The 25,892-nt window shown below is 39.6% G+C and overlaps 1 protein-coding gene across 5 annotated transcripts in view; it reads left to right on the top strand.

The window, feature by feature from the left end:
• The window catches only part of LOC141799569 (synaptotagmin-2-like), a 72,171-nt gene extending 46,419 nt beyond the window's left edge, over nucleotides 1–25,752 (top strand). For 4 of the 5 annotated variants that reach the window (XM_074681841.1, XM_074681842.1, XM_074681840.1 and 1 more), the window contains 8 exons: nucleotides 8,474–8,689; nucleotides 9,029–9,189; nucleotides 13,137–13,274; nucleotides 15,602–15,769; nucleotides 16,246–16,413; nucleotides 17,808–17,925; nucleotides 18,263–18,396; nucleotides 19,759–25,752. In XM_074681841.1, coding sequence (XP_074537942.1) covers nucleotides 8,494–8,689; nucleotides 9,029–9,189; nucleotides 13,137–13,274; nucleotides 15,602–15,769; nucleotides 16,246–16,413; nucleotides 17,808–17,925; nucleotides 18,263–18,396; nucleotides 19,759–19,974 — 1,299 coding nt within the window. In that variant the 5' untranslated portion in view covers nucleotides 8,474–8,493 and the 3' untranslated portion in view covers nucleotides 19,975–25,752. The remainder of the gene's footprint in view (nucleotides 1–8,473; nucleotides 8,690–9,028; nucleotides 9,190–13,136; nucleotides 13,275–15,601; nucleotides 15,770–16,245; nucleotides 16,414–17,807; nucleotides 17,926–18,262; nucleotides 18,397–19,758) is intronic. The other variant, XM_074681844.1, reaches the window with a different exon arrangement.
• The last annotated feature ends 140 nt before the right edge of the window (nucleotides 25,753–25,892 follow it).

The following is a 25,892-nucleotide window of genomic DNA, read 5'->3' as shown; positions in this document are numbered from 1 at the left end:
TACATTAATTTTGGATCTTTTTTTCTCCCACCCCTAATGCCTAAGAAATAATAGTTAAGTAAGCAGACGTGAGTTAGTGTTCACAGATAGAAGAGAAGAGAAGAGAAGAGAAGAGAAGAGAAGAGAAGAGAAGAGAAGAGAAGAGAAGAGAAGAGAAGAGAAGAGAAGAGAAGAGAAGAGAAGAATTTATTTCTCTGCGATGTGGATAGAAAAAGATAGGGCAAGATATATTAATGTTCAGACGGGAAATTCTTCATAAACCCTGAACAAGTCAGAGAATTTAATGTTTTAACTTTGACTTTTAAGAGCTTAATAATTTATTTTCTCTTTTGTTGAGTCAATGGTTTTATTCTGGAGTCAGTAAATCTTTTTATTTCTGATGGCAGGGTACTCCCAAACTAACAAAAAAGGCTGGCCTAAGGCTGCATAGCCCTGTGCCCTGTAATGGCACAACAGTTTAGAATATTTAGTATCTAAGTTAACAGTCTTAGAAAATGCAAACCATTGACGGCAAAACATTTTTGTCATATGTCTTGATTTTTGTACCATTGTTCCCTGTTTTGTGTGTAATGTTTTTATTTTGGCTAAATGGTTTGATTGTAAAGGTTTTTTTGAGCAGGTATTGAAATCTCAAATGGTTTTCTTGTTTCGTAAAAATTAAAGAAAAAGTACCTGCAGTTGTAGAGACTGAGTTCATAGCCCACAGCATTTCAGTATATTGATCAACATAAGAGTTTGATCAATAACGAGTAGTTTCCATTCATAGAAGAAGTTGTGAGCACTGTTATTCTCTTGTTATAATGGATGTTTTTGCAAACAATATCCTCTCAGGTTGGACTTGGGCCAAGTTCCAAACAGTGTCTCATCCATCAGTGGTAAATAACAAGCAAAGCAGCCATCAGTATCTCCCCTGTAATCCTATTAAAACTTGGCTAAAATGAGACCATTACGACTGCGGGAGCCCCAAGTCCATTTCAGCAGGGCTAAATTACCATAGAGTAGCAAGAGTTCAGGAACAAAGCTCCACATTATCTCTAATTGAAACAACTCCACCATCTCAACTGAGCTCCCTGACTGCAGTAATGCTGCGTCTGATGGATCTAATAAAATACTACGCCTGTTTTTTTTTTGTTTTTTTTCTAAATGTGTTCCTTTACATGTCTTTGGCTGAAATGGCGTCCAAACTGATCAGAGGTCAGCCGTGACTCAGCTGACTGACTAAATAGTCTCTTCCCGGTTTCCTCAAGTGTGTTTGTCATAAATTCAGGTTTTGTGTCTTCAAACAATTACCCTTTAAATAATATCCTCGATATCTTGGCACATTGGCACACTACCTAAAATAGCTCAATGGGATCAGATGAAAGAGTCACTCAGCAGGAAGAAGAGAAAATACAGATTTAGAGCACACACATGCACCGCCTCGGAAGGAGATAATCTGCCCTGCTGTGTAAGAAATACCAATTTGCACATAAACTGCATCGTCCTTAATCTGAAACTATCTAATTAATAGTCTCCTACTACTTCTGGTACATTTTAAAATAAAATATCCAAGTGAACTAACGCAATCACATCACTGAGACGCAGAGGAAATGAAGCTGCGCAGGATGCTCAGCTAGTTCGGCTGGAGGCCAAGCACTCCACCCTCCCACGCACAACCCGTAATGTCACAGATGGCAAAGGGCCTCAGTGGAGGCTGAATCATTTCACTGGGGTCATATAATTCCGTGTCTTTGAAGACTCAGGTCGCCTTGTGGTCTGTGACGACTTCGCAGCCATTGCTCATTGTTCTGTCTTTGAATACAGCAACCTTTTCACAGCGCCTAATACTCAATACTTAATTTCTCGCCCCACTGCTCCTGACTGTTGCCCCGAGCTTAAGTCACATGACCCCATGACCACTTTTGTCTCCTTTTACAGATGACATTTGAACACATTTGAAAGGTTTTGAAGCTTTAATTTATAGAAATCTAAATAGAAATGTAAATCAAATCAGTACATGAACCAGCTCCTGGCTGACAGATGTGTTAGCTGCCATATCAGTGGGTTGTAAGAGCTGTGGGGGGAAAGGACTCTGCCGTCTGGCTCTAGGTTGATAATTAATTGCTTTTCAGGTTACTTGTTCTTGTGTAATGAAACAGCTGCATGACTTTAGCTTCACTCTCCTTGGGTTGTTTTCTCTAAGATCTGACCTGGGTGTTAATAAGCCCTCTGTTAAAACAACCCCCTTCCCGCTCAAGTTGTGTTAGCCGCAGGCTGGGCTTTCCTGTCACTTGGGAGGATGTCACAGTGTGTGGGCAGTGGGTCATTACACGCATGACGTCAGAGACAAACAAGGGTATCCTCTTGTCAAGTTCATATATATATATATATATATATATATATATATATATATATATATATATATATATATATATATATATATATATATATATATATATATACGTTAGAGAGCACAGAGATGTAGTTATTTCTTTAATACCCAGGTGGGAGGTAGTTGAGTATGTAGCCTGTAGGCAAACTGAGTTTTTCTTAGTGATGCACATTTTTCCTGTAATAATTAGAATAATGATGATGATGAAGAGATCATATGATGCATATCATGTGATAATTTTAACATGCACACTTAAAGCCTTCTATGACCAGACACAATTATGTCTTTAGCTCTCTGTAATCTAAATACACATGCAGTCAAGCTGATGGAACATGCATGAAACTACAAACCAGTAGCTCTGGGGCATAAAGAGGCCAATGACAATCCACCGTGTTGTTGCTACATGTCGGTCTGGGCAACTTTGTTGCATCTTTCTTGCCCATGAACAAGTCACTTTAATAACCACCAAATCCACCAAATCACTTGCTGCAACCATATACTGTATATAGAGTGGACTGTGTGGCTCCGCCATTTATCCTTGTACGGTTTTGAAGCCAAAATATCCCCGTCACAGGCGCAGCCATTGAAGCAGTTGTGCAGCCAAAGTATGCACAGTAGAGACGATGAGGGATTCTGGGAGAATCTGAGTGGAGCTGGGTGACAGAAGTAATAATTTTTTTTTCTTTCGAGAGTCTAATCACTTCTTGACCCTACCACCTGACATATTTTACAATCCCCGAAAAAAATATATGAGAACGGCAGCTGTCCATCATCATTAAACAATATAAGACAGCCAAATGTTATCTTCAAATCACTACAACAATCGGATGTGAGAAACAATGCCTGGAAAGCCGGATTTTGTAACCTATACTGCAGCCAGCCACCAGGAGGATCAGTTTTTGCGGAGACCTCACTTCAGGCCGAGCAAGCGGATGTCCATTTTTTTTTACAGTCTATGGCTGCAACAGAAGACATATTAGTGTGAGAGGTCCTCTTCTTTTATGGATTCCTGTTACATCAATACTGCAAATCATTAAGAGGAAGTCACGGAGAAGGTGAAGTAGTTCAATTAGTGAGACTTTTAGCTTTTTTAGGACACTGTCTCCAGTGTAACAAATGGCTTTTTTAAGACATATCTATAGAGTGTGCCATTTTGAGAAGTATATTTTGCATCCTTTTGTGAATTCTTTACTTTTATTGACAAAGATGCATTAAAAAGGGGGTATTCTGCTTGTTTTTCTCACAATGGTGTTTAAGAAAATACTTATTTCAGCCTCAGTCTGAAACACTTAAATTTAAATGCCCTCTTCAAGGCACGTGAAAACTCCCTTCCCTCTGATTGGCCAGGCCCCTGGAGGCCTGTCGGAGGTAGAGCCTTGGTGTTTGAGGCTCACCCCCATTATCATTTTATGAAGATCTTGTGATATTTTTGAAACAGACCATTTTGGGATTTCTACAACATATGAATATGTAGAGGTTTGAAAATCTGCACACCCAGCATTGTCTTCATATCCATATTTAGAATACAGGAAAAAGAATACCCCTCTTTAAAGAAAATTCAAGTTGATCTCTATCTAAAAAGAAAGATTCATATATCATCATTAGCTCCTCCACATACTTTATTTCCTCTCAATGAGATAGTAGTTTTACAAATATCCAAGCCATCTGTCTTCACTTTCTCGGGTCCAGGCTGATAGAGTTAAGTCATGTTTAACCTCAGTGCACCTCATTTTAACTGTGCAGTTCCAGTCACCGACGTTTTATACATGGGATTGCTGCACCATATTTGTTTATGCGCTAAAGATAAAAGTGCTTGATCCCCCTCCAACTTTGAGCCGTGTGTTTAGTGATAAGGGCTGGATCATGTCTGTAGCTGCGTTGCTCTGGGCCGTGGAGCCGAGCCATTTTGTTTTCACTAATTCTGATGACTCAAATGCTAACCAAATGAGACGTTCATTGGGAGATGGAGCTGAAAAGTCCCACACGATTCAGTAATGGAGAATTATCTGAAATGCATATTGGGTAAGAGGGCTGTTTGTGTTTTTCCAATAGAGAAATTTAAGGAAAACACCCATCTCGTTTCCACCTGGATACTTACCAGTAAAACCACAGTCTGATCTTCATACTGTGCAGCTCCACTGGAGCAGGTGGAGGTTAAAAGCTGAGCTCAAGGGCACCTCAGTAATAAGCAGGAGGCATGCGGTGCTCTATTACCTCCTCTCCAGGATGTGATAGCTGCTCCAGGGATTAAATCACCACCCTTCCACTTTTAGAAAAACTAAAGCTTTGTGTTTAAACTGAATTGTTGTTGCATTCACTTCATTTATCCACTCATGAGTAATTTCTTAGTATTTATAACTCAAATCTCTTTGATTTCAGGCCAAGTCTCCACTTTGGCTTCAAGAATAGTTATTTTTAGTTGCTGCATTGCTTTAGTTCAGAATATCTCAATGAGTGTGTGATTAGGTGTTATGAAACTAAGTAGAGAGATTCATGCTCATCTGAGGATAAATTACAATGAGTTTGACTTCTTTGGATTGTTTTTTCCCAAACAGCAGGTAAAGATCTTGAATTTTGCTGTGCTTTATATCGAAAGCCAAGGGATGGTTTGGTACAGAATAATTCTGTGATTTTCTTTGTGCACAGAGGATAAACCGCTAGATTTTTAGCTTTCCTTCATTTGTCATCCAGCATTCAATCCCAGCAATGACGATGGATTTATTTTAACCTCAGAATACCCTGTAATAACTCATTGACACACAAATTTGCCAACTATTAACAAAATTAAGTCAGAAATTTTGCCTTTCAGATCATTTTTTCAAAAACCGTCACCGGCAAAATGTTCCACTTTCAGTTTGGTCACATTTGCCCTCAGTTCTATTTAGTATATACACAAATGTTTACAAACAAACATCAGCTAACAGCATAGCAGGTTTGTCAGTTGTAGAACATGCGAATGCTAAAGGTAAGATTTAGCTCACAGAGCTCTCAGAGATCAGAGACAGATGAAATAATTTCAACAATATTTATGATAAGGTCTAAATATTACTCTGCAGGGGAACTAAAGATGGAACTAGATTTCATCATTCAAAAGAAGAGTACATTTTATTTGACTAGACTATTTGACTAATGCTCATAAAACACAAATGTATATCTGTGTGTCCTCTCTGTCACCCTGAGAGTGCAGAGATAAAAAATGTTTTAGCACATACCCATGAATGTTAATATAACCTCTGATGTTAGGGACAGACAGGTTTGAATGCACGTAAATCAGATGTAAGTGGGTGCTTTTAACATGGCGCAATATGTAATGTATAGTAATGTACAACACAGAGGAGAAAGTGAAGCCTGTTATTGCTGTTTTATTTAGCAGCACACTTATTTTCAAATGTGTGACAGGTCAAAGTAATTCTGGGTCATTTTCTCGATTTTACACAATAACTGAATCCCTATCTCAGTGCTTTATAAAAACACGATGGCTATTTGCATCATCAGCATGCAAAACAGCAGCACCAGTTATTTGGGAGACATATATTTTAAGACGTATAAACGGTTCCTGGCCCGTGAATAATACAAGCTTATCCTTCCAGCTGTCAGTCTGAATTTGAATAATTTATACGTGGCAATAAATAGAAGCAGAATCTCTGGAGCAGACTTGGAGAATTGACACTTGAGAAATGGGAAATTCCTCCTTTTCCTCGCTCTTATCACAGTGACTTTAATAAAATCAGCAGCAGAAGTCTCCTCTTGTTATGCTTGATCTCACCCGATCACCCATCACTCTGTGGAGAGGCTGCTTTCAGCTGCATTTGTCACCGTGTGATTTCTGGAACCGATAGGAGCTCTGATTGAACATTTGTTTGGCCTGTTGAGAGAATGGCTTGTAGTTGTTCATTTTCTTTCTGTATACGGTTAAACACCTCCCCTGGTCAGGCACTGCTGGCTTGAGTACAGGAGCAGAACTGAGCCAAAAGAATGGTGTGATTTATCATGGGAATGACCATATTCCTCAAATATTGTCCAAGCTGATCTCAAGACGGTGTCTACCAACTTCAGGACATCATAGAAATGAAGCAAAATCAGTTAGCTGTCATTGTCATTGGTTTTAGTTCAACTATCATAAATTCATTCAAATTTACTTTTCACGATATTAGGATACCATATTTGGATAGGATATAGTGGCAGATTTTCATCTTGTGAGAAAAAAAAAAACAAGACAAATATGGTTACTTAACACCAATCCCTGGTTCTCACTCGCAAATTGCCTAACAATCAACTAGAAGAAAAAATACAGTTGAATCCAACATTATGCTAACTTGGCTCTAAAAGTGCAACACATTATGTAATGTTGCAGCCAGCAAACTAAGTATAACATAGTTGTTCTAACTTGATGAAATCTGCTGGATGATGGTGAGTAAATTGTGGCTTCACATTTTCACAAACACTGTTTTTTTTTTGTTTTTTTTTTGTTTTTTTTTTTACATAATCCACTAAACCCCCAAATTTGCAAGGAAACTTTCGGTTACTGAGTCCTGATCTTCTTCGCATTTTGTCTGTGGTATTGTGGATGACAGCCCTATAATGCTTCTGACTCACCCAACATAAACTATGGTCATTTTTTATACAGTCTATGCCGAGAAATTGATCCACGTACAGCACATATCATTGTGATTGGTTATCTTGCCTTTTAATCCTGAGACACTTTTAGGGTGAAATGTGTCATGAGCTTCAACAGATCATTTTATGTCATCCCAAGAGGATGCTGCTAGCTGTGTGTGTTGTTAATCTGTTTTGTCATGGTTACTTTTAATTTGATAGACAGGGCGTCCTTTGGCAAAGACAAGAAATGATTTCACTTTGATAATTACTACGACAAGCAAGAAGTTACCAGGCTGGTAGTTTTACTTGAATAGTTAAGTGACAACAATCTTTGCACAACACACTTCACAAATGGCAACAAAACAAACCAAACCACAGACCGAATATAGAATAGAACAGAATGGAATAGAATAGAATAGAAAAGAATAGAATAGAAGAACTTTGCTGAATCCAAAATGGGAAATTGTTGTGTTACAGCAGCGGTTGTTGAAATCAGTAGAAAAATAAAATATATACGGTACATAAGCACTCTAAATTTAACAAGAAAGATTGTAAGAGATATATACACCAGATTTAAATTAACATACCTAGTAGTTTGAAAATGAGAAATTAAATACAATATTAACTTCTCTTGACATGTCGACTAAAAGTAAGAAATGTGCAAATACTGATACTTAGTATTGAGAAGTTGCTTTTTAATATCTTAGTTAATTCTTATGATGTAACAGTTTGGCTCTGGGTAATGACAGTTTGCTGAGAACGGATCATCATGTTGTTATATTTGCTAAACAAGTTGCTTGTCTGGCTGTGTTTGCTGTGGTGTGGCGGATATAAAGTGAAGGTAAATGACTCGGGTACAGACACTTCAAAGATGCTATTTCCTCTCTGTCCCATTAGCTGCTGCTGGAAATAATCCACAGTCGTCTCACTTGTGTTTCGAGCAACATTTTGAAGTTTTAATATGTAAAATTAATTCCCTCGCTTCTTGTTTGTTATCTTAGGAAGTTTTCATCAGACTTTGCTTCATGTTTGATGAATGTGCAAGCCTTAGAAAAGCTTTTGTTCCACACTCTCTGTCTCTCTTCAGCTGTCAAAAAAAGGCTAAATAATCCCCAAAATGAATTCAAACAACAGCTCTTTGGACATGTAATGCACCAAACCTTATCATTCCATTCAGGCAGACAAGTTAAACAAACCATGTCTGTGAAAAATGTCCTCCTTTGATTCTTTTCTGGTGACTTAATGCAATATTATTACACCAACTGTGTCGTTACCTTAATCTGTGAATGGTTTTCTTTCTAAAACACATAACTGCTTTTCAAACTTGAATCGTGTGTGTAATTTTCTTTTCACACGGCTCCAAAAACACAAAAATTAGCTTAATGAGCCTCTCTGAATATCTGCATGCTAGATGTGACACTGAGTATGACGTGCAAAAGAGGAGATTCTCACACTTGTCACACACTGCTTCTCCTTATTAACCATGTTTATTCTGTGTTTCAGGGACTGTGTGTGCAGCCTAAATGACGAAGTGGAACTTGTTCAAGCATCAGACAACGCCCATGGTTGCTGCTAAGCCAACGGGGGCCAGTGCCTTGACTGTGACTCCAGCCCCCGTCGCGTTAGTGTCCGCCGACAACTCCACTGAGCCGGTCAACAAGAACGATGCCTTTGACGAGATCAAAAACAAGTTCCTGAATGAAATCGACAAGATCCCACGTGAGTGCTGGACAAAACCCGCACTTGTCCAGAATGGCCAACTTGGACTGATGTGACTCAGAGCAACGATTTTAGGATTAGATTCTCTCTTTGGCTTCAGGCGTTGGCAGCCTCATAATGTCTTTATTCACTATTGATCACTGGCTGCCCTTCCTAATGACAGCGAAATCTAATTTGCTCCCAATCTAATCGCTAACCTAGCACCTCTCACTAAATATGTTTGGCCTGAGACATGTCATGAAGAAGGCTAAATGATTGCTTGGTCAAATGTCAAAGTATTTGCTTGTTTTCCTCTCTTTTCATGTGTGGATTTGCAATCGATACTTGCGTCTTCCTCAGTGCCGTCCTGGGCCATCATCGCTATTGCCGTGGTCGCTGCTTTACTCATCCTAACATGCTGCTTCTGCATCATCAAGAAATGCTGTTGCAAGAAGAAGAAGAACAAGAAGGGCAAGAAGGGGAAGGGTGACATGGGGATGAAGAACCTGAAAGGGGGAGAGGTATGTTCCACCGGGAGGAGTCCCATCACAGCCAAGGGGAATCTACACAAACACTGTAGACTGAGCATAAACAGAAGCCTGTTTCTGAGCTTATTATGTAACAGCTGTGAGGCTTACAGTCTCACACTGTGCTGGAATATGGAGAAAACATGCATGTGATACCTTTGACTCAGCTATTTATGTAACAAACTGTAGTAGCATCTTTAGGTGCAGTATGTTTGATAGTAGGAATCATTCCTACATGCTGTTTAACTCTGATGGCCTCTAACCCACTTTAATTTTCACAGGTTTTAATCACATTCTTTACCATTCTTTCTTCTTTTTTTGTCATTTAATGTTTGTCATTAATGTAATTGTTGCTCTTTCTCTCACTATGCTTTTTGGGATTTGAGAGGAAAATGACAGGACTTTTATCTCTTCATCCCAGCTTTTGTTTTCCAAGTCATTAAAGAGTAATTATGAAAATTAGAGGTTAGCACAATGTGGTTGTTTTCAGGCCTGTAATTATAATTTTTACATACATGACTAATTATTTGACAGTTAAGGAAGCATCTTAAAAAAAAGTTACTTAAAAATCTAGCAGCGCTTCTGCACAAGATGTGATCACACTAATGAGCAGGCTCCTCGCTGTCATTTTCCTCACTCCCGTCCAGCGTAGCTGACTGCATTTGCTGTGATGACCCTTCTTTTGGTGTCTGCTGTGAGTTCAATCTCTGCCTTTGTCTCTGCTCTCCTCCTTCCTGCTTTGTGTCTTATGTGTGCTCCGTGTATCTTGACTGTGGTGGACTTCTCTGCCTACGGTAGGTCTGACAGCACGCGGTGCCCCTCTCTGGCAGCTCTGTGTAAGCGCAGACCAGGGCAGGGGGAAGCGGTGGTGGTGGTGGTGGTTGGGGGGGTGGTTGGGCCGGGCTTGGAAAGGGGGGTTGGATTGCAATGATGATGACAATGAGTGCTATGGCTTCCTTAGTTTTTGCAAGCTTAGGTGCTGCGGGTGCTTGAGGAATCTATGGGAGCGATTAAGCTGCTTCGCAAACCCCACTGAACTGATATGCCGCACCAACTGCTATGTCTTGAAAATCCAGAGTTTGCAACTTTTTGGCAAAAAAAATAACTAAACGGAGATGTGTTTAAGTGCCTATGGATTGAAATGAACATGAAACTCATCCTCTGGTTGAGCCCTTGAATGACGAGTGCACTCAGCAACTCACTAGAGATCACTAACATGCATGTGCAAGGGGTAAGCTGGGTATTTGTCAAATTATAGCTGGAACCTCAAATAACTCAGAGCTTTGAGCATGTTTCCACCATGACAGGCCAAGATTCTACAACACAACCAAAAGAACTGACATCTTACACACAGTTTCTCTTATAAGACACATTAAGTTGGGTTAAAATTTCACAAGCTGTGCCCCACTTGTGCAAACATGCTCCAAGTTCCACTCCAATTAATGCTGTTTGTATCTCTTGACAAAGACCAGCATATGCCCTTGCAGTAGGTACCATTGAATGGCCACAACTTGACTTGAGAGTAACTTTCCTGGATGACCCATGCTGCTGACATACTAGGTGACAGCCATTGACGCCCTCTCTCCCTGAAGCACACGGGTCTCATTGAGGAGAAATGGTGGGCCTGAATGTTTGCCCACATTTGCACATTCAGCAGAATTAAAGTTAAAGCTACAATTAACTGTTTTAAAACATAACTTACAATATTTTTCAGTTCAGAGGGTGCAAGTCAGCCCATTGAGTTGAGCAAAGGGCAATACATTAAGACACACCATGTCTTTATCTTTGAACCCCCACTGGAAGTTTGACAACATCTAGAAGTTTTCTATTTAGCATGATCCCTCCATGGATATGTACATTTCACTCAGAAAACGTGAACAAAAATTTTTGGAGTTTGACAAAAATTTGTCTCAAAGGTTACAAAAAAAAAGATCTTATTAGGTAAGGTGACACGTTTACATTTTCCATCAGTAAGACACTCAGATCCTGCATTGTGTGGCCTGGCATGCGTGAATGACAAGCATTTACCACGATAAAGATAGAGAATGCCACATGTACTGTAAGGATATTGTGTGAGAATGTGAGGGAGTTTGAGTGAGTTTTTAAGCATGCATGAGAGCCTGCATGGAAGAAAATGTGTGTGAGAGAACATGCTGTACAGTATGCTGTGCAGTGCGTGTGATAGTGTGTATTATCTGTTTGTGTCTATGTGTGTGTGTTTGTGTGTGTGTGTGTGTGTGTGCCTTGTTCCTCTTCCAGCTCATCAGTGAGTAGCTGGACCCTCCAGTCTTACGAAGACATCAGTGTTTTTTCAAGAAGACAGCCATAGGAAAGTAGGCCATACTGAGATATTATCAAGCTTTGTATAACACCCGGGATGAAATTTTTACTTTAATATTCGTATTAGAGATGAGTGCTTCCATTCCCTGAGACAAACTGACTCTAGAGAGACTAGGCTGAAGAGTGATCCAGTGCAATGTTAAAGAAAGACGAATGACCACTTGATTAATCATCTTTATCCTGCAGCAGTTAGCTGTCTGTAAACAGATGGATTTTGTCCTAAGATACAACAAATGTGACAGTTAAAATCTGGACTCCATTATAAATGAATTGTGAAATGGATCGGTAATTCAGTTAGCCACAATATTTAGGCCAGATGACTAATCTCAGCAGAATCCCATCAGCTATACGAGTGTAAACACATTAATGAGACTGTGGGATGTCAGTAGGAGATAAAAAGCAAACAGCGGTATTGTCGAGGCTGAAGTGAACCTGTTCCTCAAACAGCTCACACATCAGTCTGAGGATTTTTCAGCTCCCGTTTTCGCAACTTTGAGAGGAAAGTGTCAGGAATCACTGCGTCAGTGGTTAGATCGAATCACATCTCTCCCTCTGTAGCCTCGTCCTTCAATTCCTCTCAGTAAGGACGCGCTGCTTCCTGTGACAGCTTGGATTTGAAACACAGTACATGAGGTGGATACAGTAACAAGAACACCTTGCACTATAGAGCAATGCACTGCAGCAACTCTGCAATAAATTCTTGAATAGTCCAATTTCTTTTCCCAATGAGCAAACTTTGTTGCGTTTTAGAGGAAATAAGCTATAATATCTTTCAGCTTGCTCACTTGTCACATTGGCTCATCTTTGCTGATACAGCTTTCTGCTGTGTGGGATCTGCCGTCACGATTTTTTAGACTTTTTATTTTTTTAAATAACTTAATATGACTCACTTGGGTTTAGTCATTTTTGGGATTTGTGTAGTTGTCTGTGTTTTTGCTTGTGTAACTGCATTGCAGTGTCTTCAAAATTGATAATCCTTTCCTTTTATGTTACTGTGCAGCTACACAAGTGAGATGTATTAATAAGATTAAAAAAATCAAGGCACTAAACGAGTCATGAAGAACTGCAGGTCTGAGACTGAGTATGTTTGTTGCGTCAAAAGAACTTCCAGAGGTTTCTGCATGGCTGTTGTTTAAGATTGCAATATACTGTAAGGTGCTCCCGTTTCTCTGTCCACCCCTTGTATTTTGACTGTTTTTATTCTGTTGTTTCTTACTCTTTCTCACTCCTTTCTTTTTCTGTCTTTCTCCACTTTTTGCACAATTAAAGTTCTAAAGAAATGTACACAGCATGTTGTCGAATAGGAAAACTCCCCTCTACTAATAGCAGATTCTTCTAATACACTCGTAAAGCCCATAAAGTAAAAGAAAACAGCAAATGGTGTCACCCAAGAAACAGTGAAATCAAGTCAGGTTGCAACCGTGGTCATCGATGAACAGATTGCACTAGTTGCACCGGGGTGAGCGGGGGTAAGTGGCAGGTAGGTGCTGTGACTAACCCGACTGCTGATGCCCCGGGTTTAGAGTTCAGCACAGCCGCCACCTCACAAACGTCCAACTCACTCCTTCTCCTGCCGCCTGCCTCCCTTTTTGTGTCTGCAGAAACAACAGGATGATGATGATGAAGAAGATGATGTGGAGCCTGGACTGACGGCAGACGAAAAAGAGGAGGAAGTGAAGGAGAAAGAGAAGCTCGGGAAGTTGCAGTACTCCATTGACTATGACTTCCAGGAGAACAAGGCAAGCAGTTGTTCAAGCTTATATGTTTTCATGCAGTTTTGAGGAGTAGTTAACATAATATTCAAAACAATGCTCATGATGGAAACACAAAAAGGTGCAGGTCAAAGACTCGGCCCATAGGGTTCTCATTTCTCGTGTGGTCAGACAAAGTTAAGATTTGTCCCCAGGCTTGCTAAAATACCTCAACTTGGAAACCTACTTCCTGAATAGTATCCGAGTGACAAACAATCCAAAACCAGAGCTGTTACTAACCACACTCAAGGTAGCCAAGTTTTTTGCTTATGAAGGACAGCCCAATTTAGTGATACTGTCACACATAAATCTGCATTCCAGGTTTTTTAAATTTTGGGTAACTGACAATTTATTACAATTTCACTGCTTCATGGTGTATCTGTACTGAATGGACAGCTAGAGAAAATTCAGAGGGAATGACTTCAAGTTATTATATTTTGATAACCTGTTTGTTGCCAATTCAACTAATTTTGCTAGCTTCACACCATAGCTACAACAACCATAGAAAATTGCCAGCTTGTTTTGTGGTCAGCAAGTTGGATTAAAGCTTATATTACTGCGTGATAGAGGTACACCATGACATAAGACAGTTGTACAATGTTCGCTAGCATTACACTTTAAGTTAAAACATTTTGATGACCCACCTACATTAGCTAGCTTTGCACAACAGCCAACTCCAGAAAGTAGCAAATTGTTAGCTCACTGTAAAGCAGAGTTAAATAATTAGAGGGCTTTTTTTAGGTAATTTTTAAAACAGGAAATGTGTACATGGTTAGCTTGTTTTTTATATTTCAAGTGTGAACATTTCACAGTGTGTTAGTCACAGCTACTTCTATGTTAGCCAGTTTTATATGACAACTTACACCAATGCTTTGCCAACTGCAACCTTTTTTTACTGGTAGCAAGTTAGCTGTTGGGTTAACTCCATGAAATAGGAGAGGTGTACTTTGTTATCTGTCATTGTACTTAATTCTTACAAATTTTGATAACCTTATAGTCACTAGTATCGTTACATTAGATAGATTCCTGCTATAGCTACCTAAAACATTTAGCTAACTTTTTGCTTGTTTTACTGCCAGCAAAGTTGACAGTTGACAGTTTGATCAGAAAATAGGAAAGGTGTAAAATTCAGGTTTTAAGATTCTGATAATTTGCTTGTCACTGCTACAGCTACATTAGCTAGCTTTCACAACAGCTAACCCCAACTCTTAGCATATTGTTTTATTGTTAGCGGTTAGTTTGAGAATCATATCACCACTTCTTAGAGATATATCATAGAACACAAAAAGTTTAAGTTTCTGTCTTGTTAACCAGAACGTTAGCTAGAGTTTGTTTCCCTCTGAAAATACAAACTGGTTTCTCTCCGAAGTTGTTGTCAGTTGTCTTTTCAGTTGTGTATCAAACAGACTGTAGAATTAATGAACATAGTTTCCCCACTGTTTCTGAAACTGATTTCTGAAGCCAATCAGCTATCGTAGCCATATTGGAAGTGACGGGGGGCTTTGAGTACAGCTATGGGCACCTGTCAGTCTTGTGAGCTGAGCTGTGGCTGCGATTGGGCGAGCTCGTGATCTTAATATCCTCTAAATTGCCGAGTTAGAAAAAAATCACACACTCCCTACAGTGTTTGCTGATTGTAAAATAAGCGATTCAGACAGGAGATTCTTTTTGAACACGGCTGTAAAAGGTTTAATTCTGCTGTAAACATGGCCCTTTTTTGGCTTGGTGTGTATGTGACTTCTGGTACATCCGGAGCCAGCCTAAAAACGAACACTTGACAAACAGCAGGTTTTAGCACTTCCACATTGTCTCATACTTTTAGACTGGAGTTTGCCGCTTGATATTAAACCTGAAGTGCTGGAATAATGACAAATTTCAGGTTCCATTTACAACCTGAAGTACAGAGGGACAATATCTTATCAACATCAATGCTATCCATGCTGTGTATGACAAAAATGAAGCAGTTTACTTATTGTTTTTACTTAATTATTTTGATGACTTTTCCTCTGTATATTTCCCTCATGGTTATTTTTACTGTATTTCATGTTTCAATGTGAAATACTTGAGAGCTTTTACCTTCTCCCCAAATACTGTTACTGTTGTATACCTCACCTTTAAAATAAATGAATAAGTCCCACTCAGCCGACCAGGAGGTAGCGAAGCGCACTACTATCTCATATCTATGCTACTGATGACACCTGATAACAGACGTTTAGAGGGCTGATAACACCTGAAATCTGCTGAGGGATTGCAGGGCACGAGCTGCAGCAACTCTCACTATTTAATCTCATACCTCTACTCTCCTCTCTCTGCAGCTGACTGTGGGAATCCTGCAAGCAGCTGATCTCCTCTCCATGGACAGCGGCGGCACCTCTGACCCCTACGTCAAAGTCTTCGTCCTCCCTGACAAGAAGAAGAAGTTTGACACAAAGGTCCACAAGAAAACTCTCAATCCTGTCTTCAATGAGACTTTCACTTTCAAGGTAAGCTGGGACAACTCTCGGTCACCCTTTAGTTATTACTTATTAAAACAACATGTGCGTCATACTGTTTGATGGGAAGACAGGGATCATTAGAGGTGAAATGTCCCCCTCTGTCTTCTGTGTAGCCTTAGACTCTGGTTTCTTTCCTACAGCGTTCAGCTTAGCAGTGATAAAAAGCAGCAGACATATTGAAGTGTCTGACAAGGAGACTGTGGTAGAGAATCAAATTAAAGGAGAGGGCCACCTCTGGTGCACTGTGCCTGCTGACACAGCTCTATAAAACACAATTCAAACAGATTTCCTTGCTCAAAGTCAGGTCAGCTCTGCTGAAGCTGCAGGTTTCGGCAAATATAAGCTCCAGGTCGAAGCCACAACCTGCAATACTGAATACTTCCGATATGAATTGTGCTTTCAGAGGAAAGTATGTCAAAACCATTTTAAAAATGAGTTAAACAGGCTTGGTTTCTGTCTTCCAGATTCCCTTCGCAGAGATGGGAGGAAAGACTTTGGTGATGTCCGTGTATGACTTTGACCGCTTCTCTAAACATGATGTCATCGGGGAGATTAAGATACCAATGAACACCCTTGACCTGGCAAAGCCGATTGAGGAGTGGAGAGACCTGGACAGTGCGGATCAAGAGGAGGTAAGAGTCATTCAGAGGAGAGCTGTGCTGTTCCTTCTATGCTGCTGTTCTGGACCATTACTTCTATTGATGGGAGCTGAAGAGATGTATGTTTCACCTAATTCTTTAGGCCAGCAACGCTTAAGATATCAATATTTCAGAGTTTGGTGATGTGTCATGAGATCAAAAGGAGGACAGGCAGATTATCTTGTTTCATACAAACACATATTTACAGTTGGGACCCACTAAAGAGGCTAACATAGATGTCTTCACAACAAAACAGGGTCTAACAACAATCTAACAATGTAGGATGGGTAGTGAAAAACTTACAGAGCTTATTTTCTGAATCTGAAACTTTTAAAGTGCATTTTTCAGCTTTGTTGTTTGGTGCCCTCTCACTCTGAAAGTGTAGATGTCAGCTGCAGAGAAAAGCGTTTTTATTCTACTGTACACAAGCAGCCAAATGCCAAACAGCAAACAATGAGCAACCAGCTGGTGAATAAAACGCAGCATTTGGAAGCAAAAATGACAAATGTTCCCATCAGGAGGAGAAGAGTGTGAGGAAAACCAAAAATAAAGTTTAATGCTCTACTTATATTTTATTCTTAAGTGTGAAGAAACAGAGCTCCAGATGAATGTTGCACTGTAACTTCTGAAAGTGCTGACGGGTTGACAAGACACCCAAAGGTGTTGTTGTAGGTCTAGATTGAATACTTAAGGCATTCCCCCCCGAGAACAGCAGTTTACAGTCATTAATGAAGTCATTAGTGCTCTCCTTCTAGCATGCTGTCTGATGCTTACGCTACATTAACTAAACTACATCTTTTGTCTTTGTCTTGCAGCTGTTAACATGCATGCTGTAAAAACTGCAGACTACTTAAAATGCATCCTGTGAAAAAATATTCACATGACTCTATTTCAATGTACTCTAAACAAAACCACGTCCCCACAGAGCGACTTGACCAGCTGACTCAGCTGATGACTTGGAACTAAAATAACCAAGGTGTCAACTTTGTCTGTTTACCAGTGTGATTCAGAGGGCTGAAAGAAGCACTTTTTGTTTTTCTTACCAACTGCTCTACTTTCTCTGTATTTGTGCAGCCTGTTGGGTGTTTTTTCATCTTTATGCTGCACCTGAATATGAAAAACTGTGTGTAATCAATTAAACCTCCCAAGAGCTCTCGTAAGAAGAAATACTCATGCTTCAGTTGCCTGTAGGCTAAAAAACGTTATGTGTTTAAAGAGTAGGTGTACTTAAGATGTCTCAGGAGTTCTTTCAGTTTAGAGTTTATACTTAATATTAACTTCCAAAGGGACATTTTATGTGTGAATATGGCATGCTTTATGTGAACAAATGCATACAGAACTCTTGCATCAGACCTCCTTTAACCAACACCTTGTCTCCCCCCTCACAGCCGGAGAAGCTGGGAGACATTTGCATCTCTCTGCGTTATGTCCCCACTGCTGGCAAACTTACCATCTGTATTCTGGAAGCCAAGAACCTGAAGAAAATGGACGTGGGTGGACTGTCAGGTATAAAAATAGAGCTGAGGATGAAAAAGTACCCTTTATTATTCAATTTTTACGCTTGACGCCATTTCTACACACACCGCGGGGCTTAATGTGAAATTTGGACGCTTGCAGCGGGACTGCAGTGAACAGAGCAGTGTGCCTGTGAGCTCAGCCATTAGGTCGGTCCGTCTCTGCTCACGTGCTGACGCTGCAGTGCTTACCATGCACCAGCTTTCGCTCTCTGTGGCTTTAGTATGAGCCCCATCTGTTGGTGCATCACAGCACTGCAGCTTCAAACATGCATGTGCAGAGAGTTTCACAGCCATGGGATGATTTTTTTCCTTCTTTTTGTTTTCAGATCCTTATGTGAAGATTAACCTGCTGCAGAATGGAAAGAGGCTGAAGAAGAAGAAGACGACAGTGAAGAAGAACACTTTGAATCCGTACTACAATGAGTCCTTCAGCTTTGAGATTCCTCTTGAGCAGATGCAGGTATGGACGTGGACATGTTTAATGAAATCCTGTTTAAGATCAGAGGCAGAAAGGGTGTAAGGGTGTGTTAAGACAAGAAAGTGCTATGCTTGAGTGTTAATGGTGATGGATAATGCAAGTATTCCAGTAAAAAACAAAACTCGATTTGCAAAAGAAAAAGTGTTCAGTTCAGCAGTTCGTCAGATGACAATTTGTTATTGATCACTGTTAATCACTGTGTTCACTGTGCGGTGAATGTGTCTTTTGAAACACCGCCTTGCTCATCAGTGTCAATTCTCCCTCGCACCAATCAAAATCAAGAAGGTGGTGGGACTTCTGACATTAACTTTGCCAACAACCAAATCAGACAAGGTGAAACCAGACTATTTCTTTTTCAAGGATTTAATTCCCAGGTCTGGACAAGCTTCTAATGCCAATACATGATACCGTTCCATTGTTTTGATCTTTTTATTTGAAAATTACCTTGCCTGAAAGTAAATATATGAAACAGACTTATCATTCAAAGGGGGAACTGGTATCAGACTACTTTTGCAAGCAAGTTAACTGAAAATGCTGGAAAGAAATGCTTTTAAAGTTAGGTTGCGGGAGCTGCCATAGCAAAAAAAAAAAAAGACCATTAGTGGACAAAAGGCTTTTGGGGATGTCTCACAATATGATCTTGTACTGAATTTTTCACACAACAGTTTTAACAGTTATATATTCTGCTTTTATAAGGATTTGATCTGGTCCTGAAGACATGAGAATAAAATGTATGAGAGATAGCAAACTCGATACTCTACACCTAAATGTGATTATCATGCAAGAGGGGGGAATGACTAATGCCACAACTTAATCTTCAATGCTAATATGCTAACAGAAACGCCTTGAAATACAATGTCACAGGCTATAGTCCTACAGTCAGGAAGCCCAGGATTAAATCTGTATTCCATACCCTCTGTCTTTCTTTCTTTCCAGTTTCCCAAACTATCCACTGTCCTCTCTAATAAAGGCATAAAAAATTCACTTTGATATTATAACAATTCTATTGGTTTTCCTATATTATTTGGAAAAAAAAACCCTGTCATATTTGAGCCAAATACTGAACATGTTTGCTTTCCACTTTTCAAGCCCCAGTCCCCAGCACCCAGACAGAAACCCCTGAGGGCAATGACACCAGCCACCATGACGCACACACTAACACTGAGCATTATTCACCATCAACCTCTAAAACTTGCCTCAAGCATTTTAACATGGTTTTGCTTTGAAAACCTCAGTAATTCCCCTCTTTGATTTAATTCCCAGTAAAAAAAAAGCCTTGTTTTCACCCCTTGTACTTGTATCAACTTTGTGAATTTTTGAACCTTGTAATATTTCTGTCTACAGAAAATCCAAGCCGTGATCACGGTGCTGGATTATGATAAGATTGGCAAGAACGACGCCATCGGGAAGATCTGGGTGGGAAGCAAGGCCACAGGTGCCGGTCTGAAACACTGGTCCGACATGCTGGCCAACCCCCGCCGCCCCATCGCCCAGTGGCATCCACTGCAGCCAGAAGAAGAGGTGGATGCCTCCCTCGCAGCCCTGACTGCCAAGAAGTAAACTCCCACCAGAAATCCCACCTCCACTTTACCTACCCATGCATTTCCCATCATGCCTCCCGGATCCCACATATCAGTGTATATTCCAGAAGAACCCCCTGACTGTACATCTGCTCCCTTCACCTCCTTCCCCTTTCTCCGCCACCTTTCAAAAGATCCATAAATACCATTCAACATGATGGGAAATATAGTTTAAAAAAAGCATCATGTCAAAAGAAATTATGTCATTGAAAAAAGAAGACGAGTCGCAGGATGGACAGATACTCCGTTGATTTCCTTTAGATCTATTTTTGTATTGGGGTTGTGGTTCCATGAATAAGAATACAGAGTAGACTATGAAGAACAGTGAGAGTGCTCAAAGGGAATCTGGTGATAGAGGGGATAACACAAACATTCACTCATGTTGTACTTCTCACCCTTTCCCTTTAGTGACACACTTTGCTTAGAATAGTGCTCAATAATATTAATAATAAATGCTTTATACTGCCATATATGATAGAGGAATAACACAAGCAGGTTCATTCCTTAGGTGTATTTATTGTGCACCATGTTCCACACCTGCCAGTTAACATTCTAGATGATTCTGTTTGTTTGACGTACATTCCTAGAGTTGGGTAGCGAGTAGGGATAGGCACATATCCAGTTACCCACAAACACACTGCCTTTTTTTGATTTCCACCCATCGTCTCAGGAAAACTGAGAGGAAACTGAAGCTCCATGCCTTTTTTTCTAAACGGGTTGTTATCATTCAAATATTGCAAGAAATGAGAAACCGTCGGGTTCGAGAAGCTTGAGCGCTTGTTTTTCTTAGGGGTGACGTAAGGCTCAGTTTATCCATGAAATGGTATGTCAGGGAACAGGGAGGGAGGGATTTTCAGTTGAAGAAAATGTATTTTTTGACTGCGAGTGTCATCTGAAACGACAAAAGAAGCGAGGTAAAATCCGAGCAGGTTGAACAGAGACTGGTTCCACCCACCAATGACATGATATTTACAATATGTCGATTACTGCCTGCAGTCTACCACCTCCCCTCCCAACGCCTCTGATTCTGTATCCCACTTGTTCAGTGCTACTGCCATTAGTCATGGACTTGACACAAGGGTTTTACTTCAAAGAAAATCCCTATAACCGTCTTACAGTCATAAAGGAGACAAGCCTTCAAAGTAACAAAATAAGCAATTTTCAACTACCAGGGACGCCTTCCAGTTAAGCGGTGTTGTTCTCTTCATTTTTTCTTTCTCCTTACTTTTTCTATCTCTTCTTTTTTTTCTTTTTGATTTATTTCTTCTTCCAACACTTTTATTCCTCAAGCACTTTAAATCCAAATGTTACATTTAAGTACCCTCAGAAACCAGAGCTTTAATTATTTATTTCAGAAATATCTGCTGGTTAGAATAAAAGAGCAAGGGTGTGCATTATGTCAGCATTTTTTTGTTGCTGTTGCTTTTCATGTTTGTGTTTTTGGTTGTTTGAATATTATGTTTCTCACTTGGTTGCAAGGACACGGTCTGCAAGGAGGCACTGATCCATGTGTATCTCATACACAGCTTACCAAACTGTTGAATTTAATTGCACTACTGGATATTGACTATTTTGTTCTGTGGTAATCGGACGCTGTTCTCTAATCTGTGCTTTTATTTATTTATTTATTTTTGTTTAGTTGATCAAATGTTGTGAGATTGAATTTTTCTGTGGCACATGTAACATGCCCGACACATCTCCTCGTTCCTCTGACAAAAAGAGACAAGTTTCTGTCCAATGCTGCTTCCTTTTCAATCAGTATTCTGTTGAAGAGAAATCCTGAGGATGAGCTTGTGAAAAAACAGCTCTGAATAAATTGGTGAAAGCTTAATTCTAATTAAAATCCAGATATGCATCAGTGCCGAGTTGATAATTAATATCAGTGCTGCCCGTTGACTGTGTGCCGTAAAATGCAAAGTCAATGTAGACTTTACCACAGCTTTTTGGGGTAAATTTATGAATGTTGGCTCTTGTATCTTTTCTCTGTAGGAAAATTGTAACTTTTCATTTTTGTAAAACCAACCTAGACCATGCTTAGCTTTCTGTTTTCATCTCACATCATCAACTTTTTTCTTCTGTTAAATGAAGCAGCACTAAAGAAAAAGGCAACATGGAAGCAATCAAGCAACCCATTGGTGTGTAGTTTTGCCTATATACATAGTTCATACACGTTGATACTGCATGTTTATACAAAATACTGTACATAAGAGCATGTTTTAGAGACAAAGCAAAAATATCTCGTGTACGTAAAATGGGTGTCATTTGTCATTTTAATAACACAACGAAGGAAAAAAAAGATGCACTGTATATTTTCTAAATGAAACAAATGTGTATTTATTTTCCATGAGGGTCATTGGAGAGAATGTCATACAAATATTAGAGTACTACTACTAATAAGAACCTTTCCACGCCTGAAATTCTTAAGCAAGTGTGTTGTCCAGTACTGTGTGTGAGTTCATGTAGGATGAAATGTAGCCGCATGCTTGCTATCTAATTCCTTGTGATCCAAATCATTATTTTTCTGCCATTTTTTGTTACAGCACTTATCTGAAGGCTGATGTTTGACTTCTTTCTGGATTGTATTGCTTTGTCAAAAGATTTGTTTTGAATTTTTACTCTGTGGGACGGTGGGAGGGGTCTCCAAGTCTATAAGGAAACTATTTTCTAATGACAGATCTGGCTTTGTGAAAAATTGCATTTTCAGTAGGCAGAATAATTCATAATCTGAAGGTGGATTGTAGGAGTTGACATTAGTGCCAGTACTGATACAGAATCAAGTCTGTTGGACCATATCTTTGTATAAATATATCTCCAGGGGCCAAAATATGAGTTATCTCATCCAGTGAACACAAACAACTTGGAATCCTTTCCTCTCTTTCTTCACATGGAAGTTTATTTTTTATTTCCCACTGCTATTTAAATGACCTGAAACCCTTCACGGCTGTGTCTCTTTTACTGTGTTTATTATACAATATGTGTATGTGTATACAAGATAAATGAATAAGATAAAACTAAAGCCATAAAACTCAAGCACTAACTCTTTAGAGCTCAGCTGAGTAGCTAGAGTTTATTTACGAAGAAAAAAAAGATCCAACATGTCTGCGGTGTCCTTGGCCAGTGTTTCTCTTTTACATTCGGTTCAGAGGTCTTTGTTCATCAAGAGGGCAAATCCATTTTACTGTACATGTGAGCATTGAGAGCAGTTGTGAGTTTAGTAGAGTGAGTGTGTCTTTTTCTACTTTCCAAGCTGTTGATGTCCTTGTTTCATAGAGGTAGCTGATTTTACAGTATTGTGATTCGTATTGTATATGCCTTGTTTTGATAGTAAAAATAATAGATCTAATATCACAATAGGTTCTCAATAATACTGCTCAAATTATATACATATATACATATATAGATATATGAGAGTGTGTGCTATTCTTTGGGCTGAGTGCAATTAATGAACCAAACTAGGCCACTCTTCTTCAAGTTTCTCTTCTTCCAATTTAGCAGCAGAATGTAAAAGTGACTTTATGTACAATCAGTAACATGCTGATGGATATTTACTGCTCATGCTGATGGTTTTTGTTAGCCTGATTAGCTTTGTGCTCAAGCAGCAAAACAACATGGTTAGAGATCCAAAAGAGGAACGTAAAATCGTGGCACCCAAGATTAAGACGTGAATCCCTCCCATAGAACTATGCATTGAGCTATGATTTTTAATGAAATACATATTATGTCAAGCACATGATATAATGTTCAAGTTAGCGAGAAAAAAATGTTGATTATATTTCTTGTCAAGATATAAGAAAACTAACACAACTCTTGAATCAATGCAGGAAATATAACCCAGAAGCCACAGCTAGGAGAATGCTAGCCTGGACTTGGAATAAAGGCAAAAGCTTGCCATGCTCCATCCAAAAGTAACAAAATCCACCTATCAACATTTGGACAGCTCAAACTTTTAGACATTTTATTAAGATCAAATGCGTTTTGGCATTATTGGTAGGAGTCCTCCCAACTCTGGATAGAGCCTGGCTAGCTTTCTCCCCATTTCCAGTCTTTGTGCTAAGCTAAGCTAGGCTAGCTGTTACCCAGCAGCTTAAAACTTACAGGACTCATAAAAAGGGTTTCAATCTTGTCTCGAATTCTAAAACATTCCTTTCCTTCTCCTGTTCCTTTAAGTTTACCTCAGTTGCCAATTTTTTATAAAGTAAACTGCCATCGAATCCGTCTGGCAACAATCCTCAATGTGCCGTGTGAAGCCGCACATTGTCTAATGCAATATTATAGTTCCTCACTGTCCCATTAATGCTACTGACTGTGACCAAATAATGCACTGAGAACAATTCACATACAAGGTTTCAGTGTGTTTCAGATATACTGCCAGTACCGGACACAGCTGCCTGCATTCGTCAACACTGTTTGAATCCGCAAAGCCAAAATACTTTATTTAAGCAGAAGCAAACAGAACGCATCAAGTGACTGATGAGGCAGCTGTGATTTCAGGTTAACTTATAGCACATTTAACCAATTGTTTTTACTGTATTTTCTGTTACTGTTCGGGTCACCACAGTCACATGAACACTTCAGTTCTATGGGGGACAGAAACCAGGAGCTGTGTGTGGAAAATTAATGCAGTGTAGGCCCTTTAGCAGACATGGTGCAAAAAACACAGCACTAAAACATATAGATATACAATATACAGTACAGGTCTGCATGTATGGGACACATTACTCATTCCTTAATGTACATCTATGTGTGTATGTCTGTAATACTCAAACAATCTCACTTTAAGATAAGGGGTTTTCTGTTCTGTGTAGATGTACAATACCTTATGCACAACTGCACCTGAAGCTGTTTCAGCTGTGCAGACACTGTTTTAAAAGCACCGTTAACGCCACCCTTCATTTCTTTTTGTTTGAACCAACGCTGGAATTTAAAAAGGGAACTCATCCAGAAGTTCAGACGATCATTTTACCACCTTGTCAAAAAGTGTTGAGAAGCCTGAAGGCAGGTGCCACTCTGAAACATGTTGTCTTGTCTCCTCTATTACTCGCTGTATTTCTTCTTTGTATTCTTGTGCATATGTGTAATCACTTCTGTCCTTTCTTTTTGTGGTGTATGCCGTTAATGTAGAACCTAGGTCTGTATTTGAGCCGATGCCAGAATCACGTTTGCTTTTTGTTTGCGTCTGTGTCCTGTTTCAATGTAATCAGCTATGTTCCATCAGTATCCACAGGAAGCAGGCTCACTGATTCCTCCACTGAATCTGCTTCTGCTGAGCGTAAAGAATGCCGGCCTTCATGTTTACAACATGGACATACTGTATACTGCCAAACATGCAGGACCGTACCAAACTCCCCTCTTGAGCGCTTAGTCCTCCACCTCTCATCCCCCTGATGCAACTCTCAAGACTCTTTTTTTCTTTTCATTTCTCCCACCTCTTTCTCTTCTTCTTCTTCTTCTTATTCCTCATCATTTTAAAAGTGTGGGAGGACAGTCAGGTTGTGTCCTCTAGCTGTGTTTCTTCTTCGTGTCTAGTGTTGTGGTGCGCGTGTTCATGTCAGTACTTGTGCCTACTGTGGATCGCATGCTTTAGCCCTTGACTGGACACAAACGTTGCTCACAAACTCCTCTTGACCCTTATGTGGACAAACGTTGGGATCCTTATAACGTTATCAAGGGAACCAAATAACTTATTACAAATTTATCATATGTGTTACCAGTTCTGTAAAAAAAAGACAAATAGGAAATAAAGGCCTTTTAATTACCATGACGTGTTTGTGTTATATTTGCAAAAGGTTCATAAAGCCACACAGAGAAACACGATCACTGTTTTACAGTTCATTATGTCGGTTAACCTGTGTGTGTATGAAGCTTTAATCAGCTCATTTCAAACATTACAACACAATA

Source organism: Halichoeres trimaculatus, unplaced genomic scaffold (genome assembly GCF_033239565.1).
Source record: "Halichoeres trimaculatus isolate MK-OKI-2021-1 unplaced genomic scaffold, fHalTri1.1 fHalTri1_scaffold_11, whole genome shotgun sequence".
NCBI classification, from domain to species: Eukaryota; Metazoa; Chordata; class Actinopteri; order Labriformes; family Labridae; genus Halichoeres; species Halichoeres trimaculatus.
The sequence above is the reverse complement of the archived record's forward strand: the minus strand, read 5'-3'. Positions and strand labels throughout refer to the sequence as shown.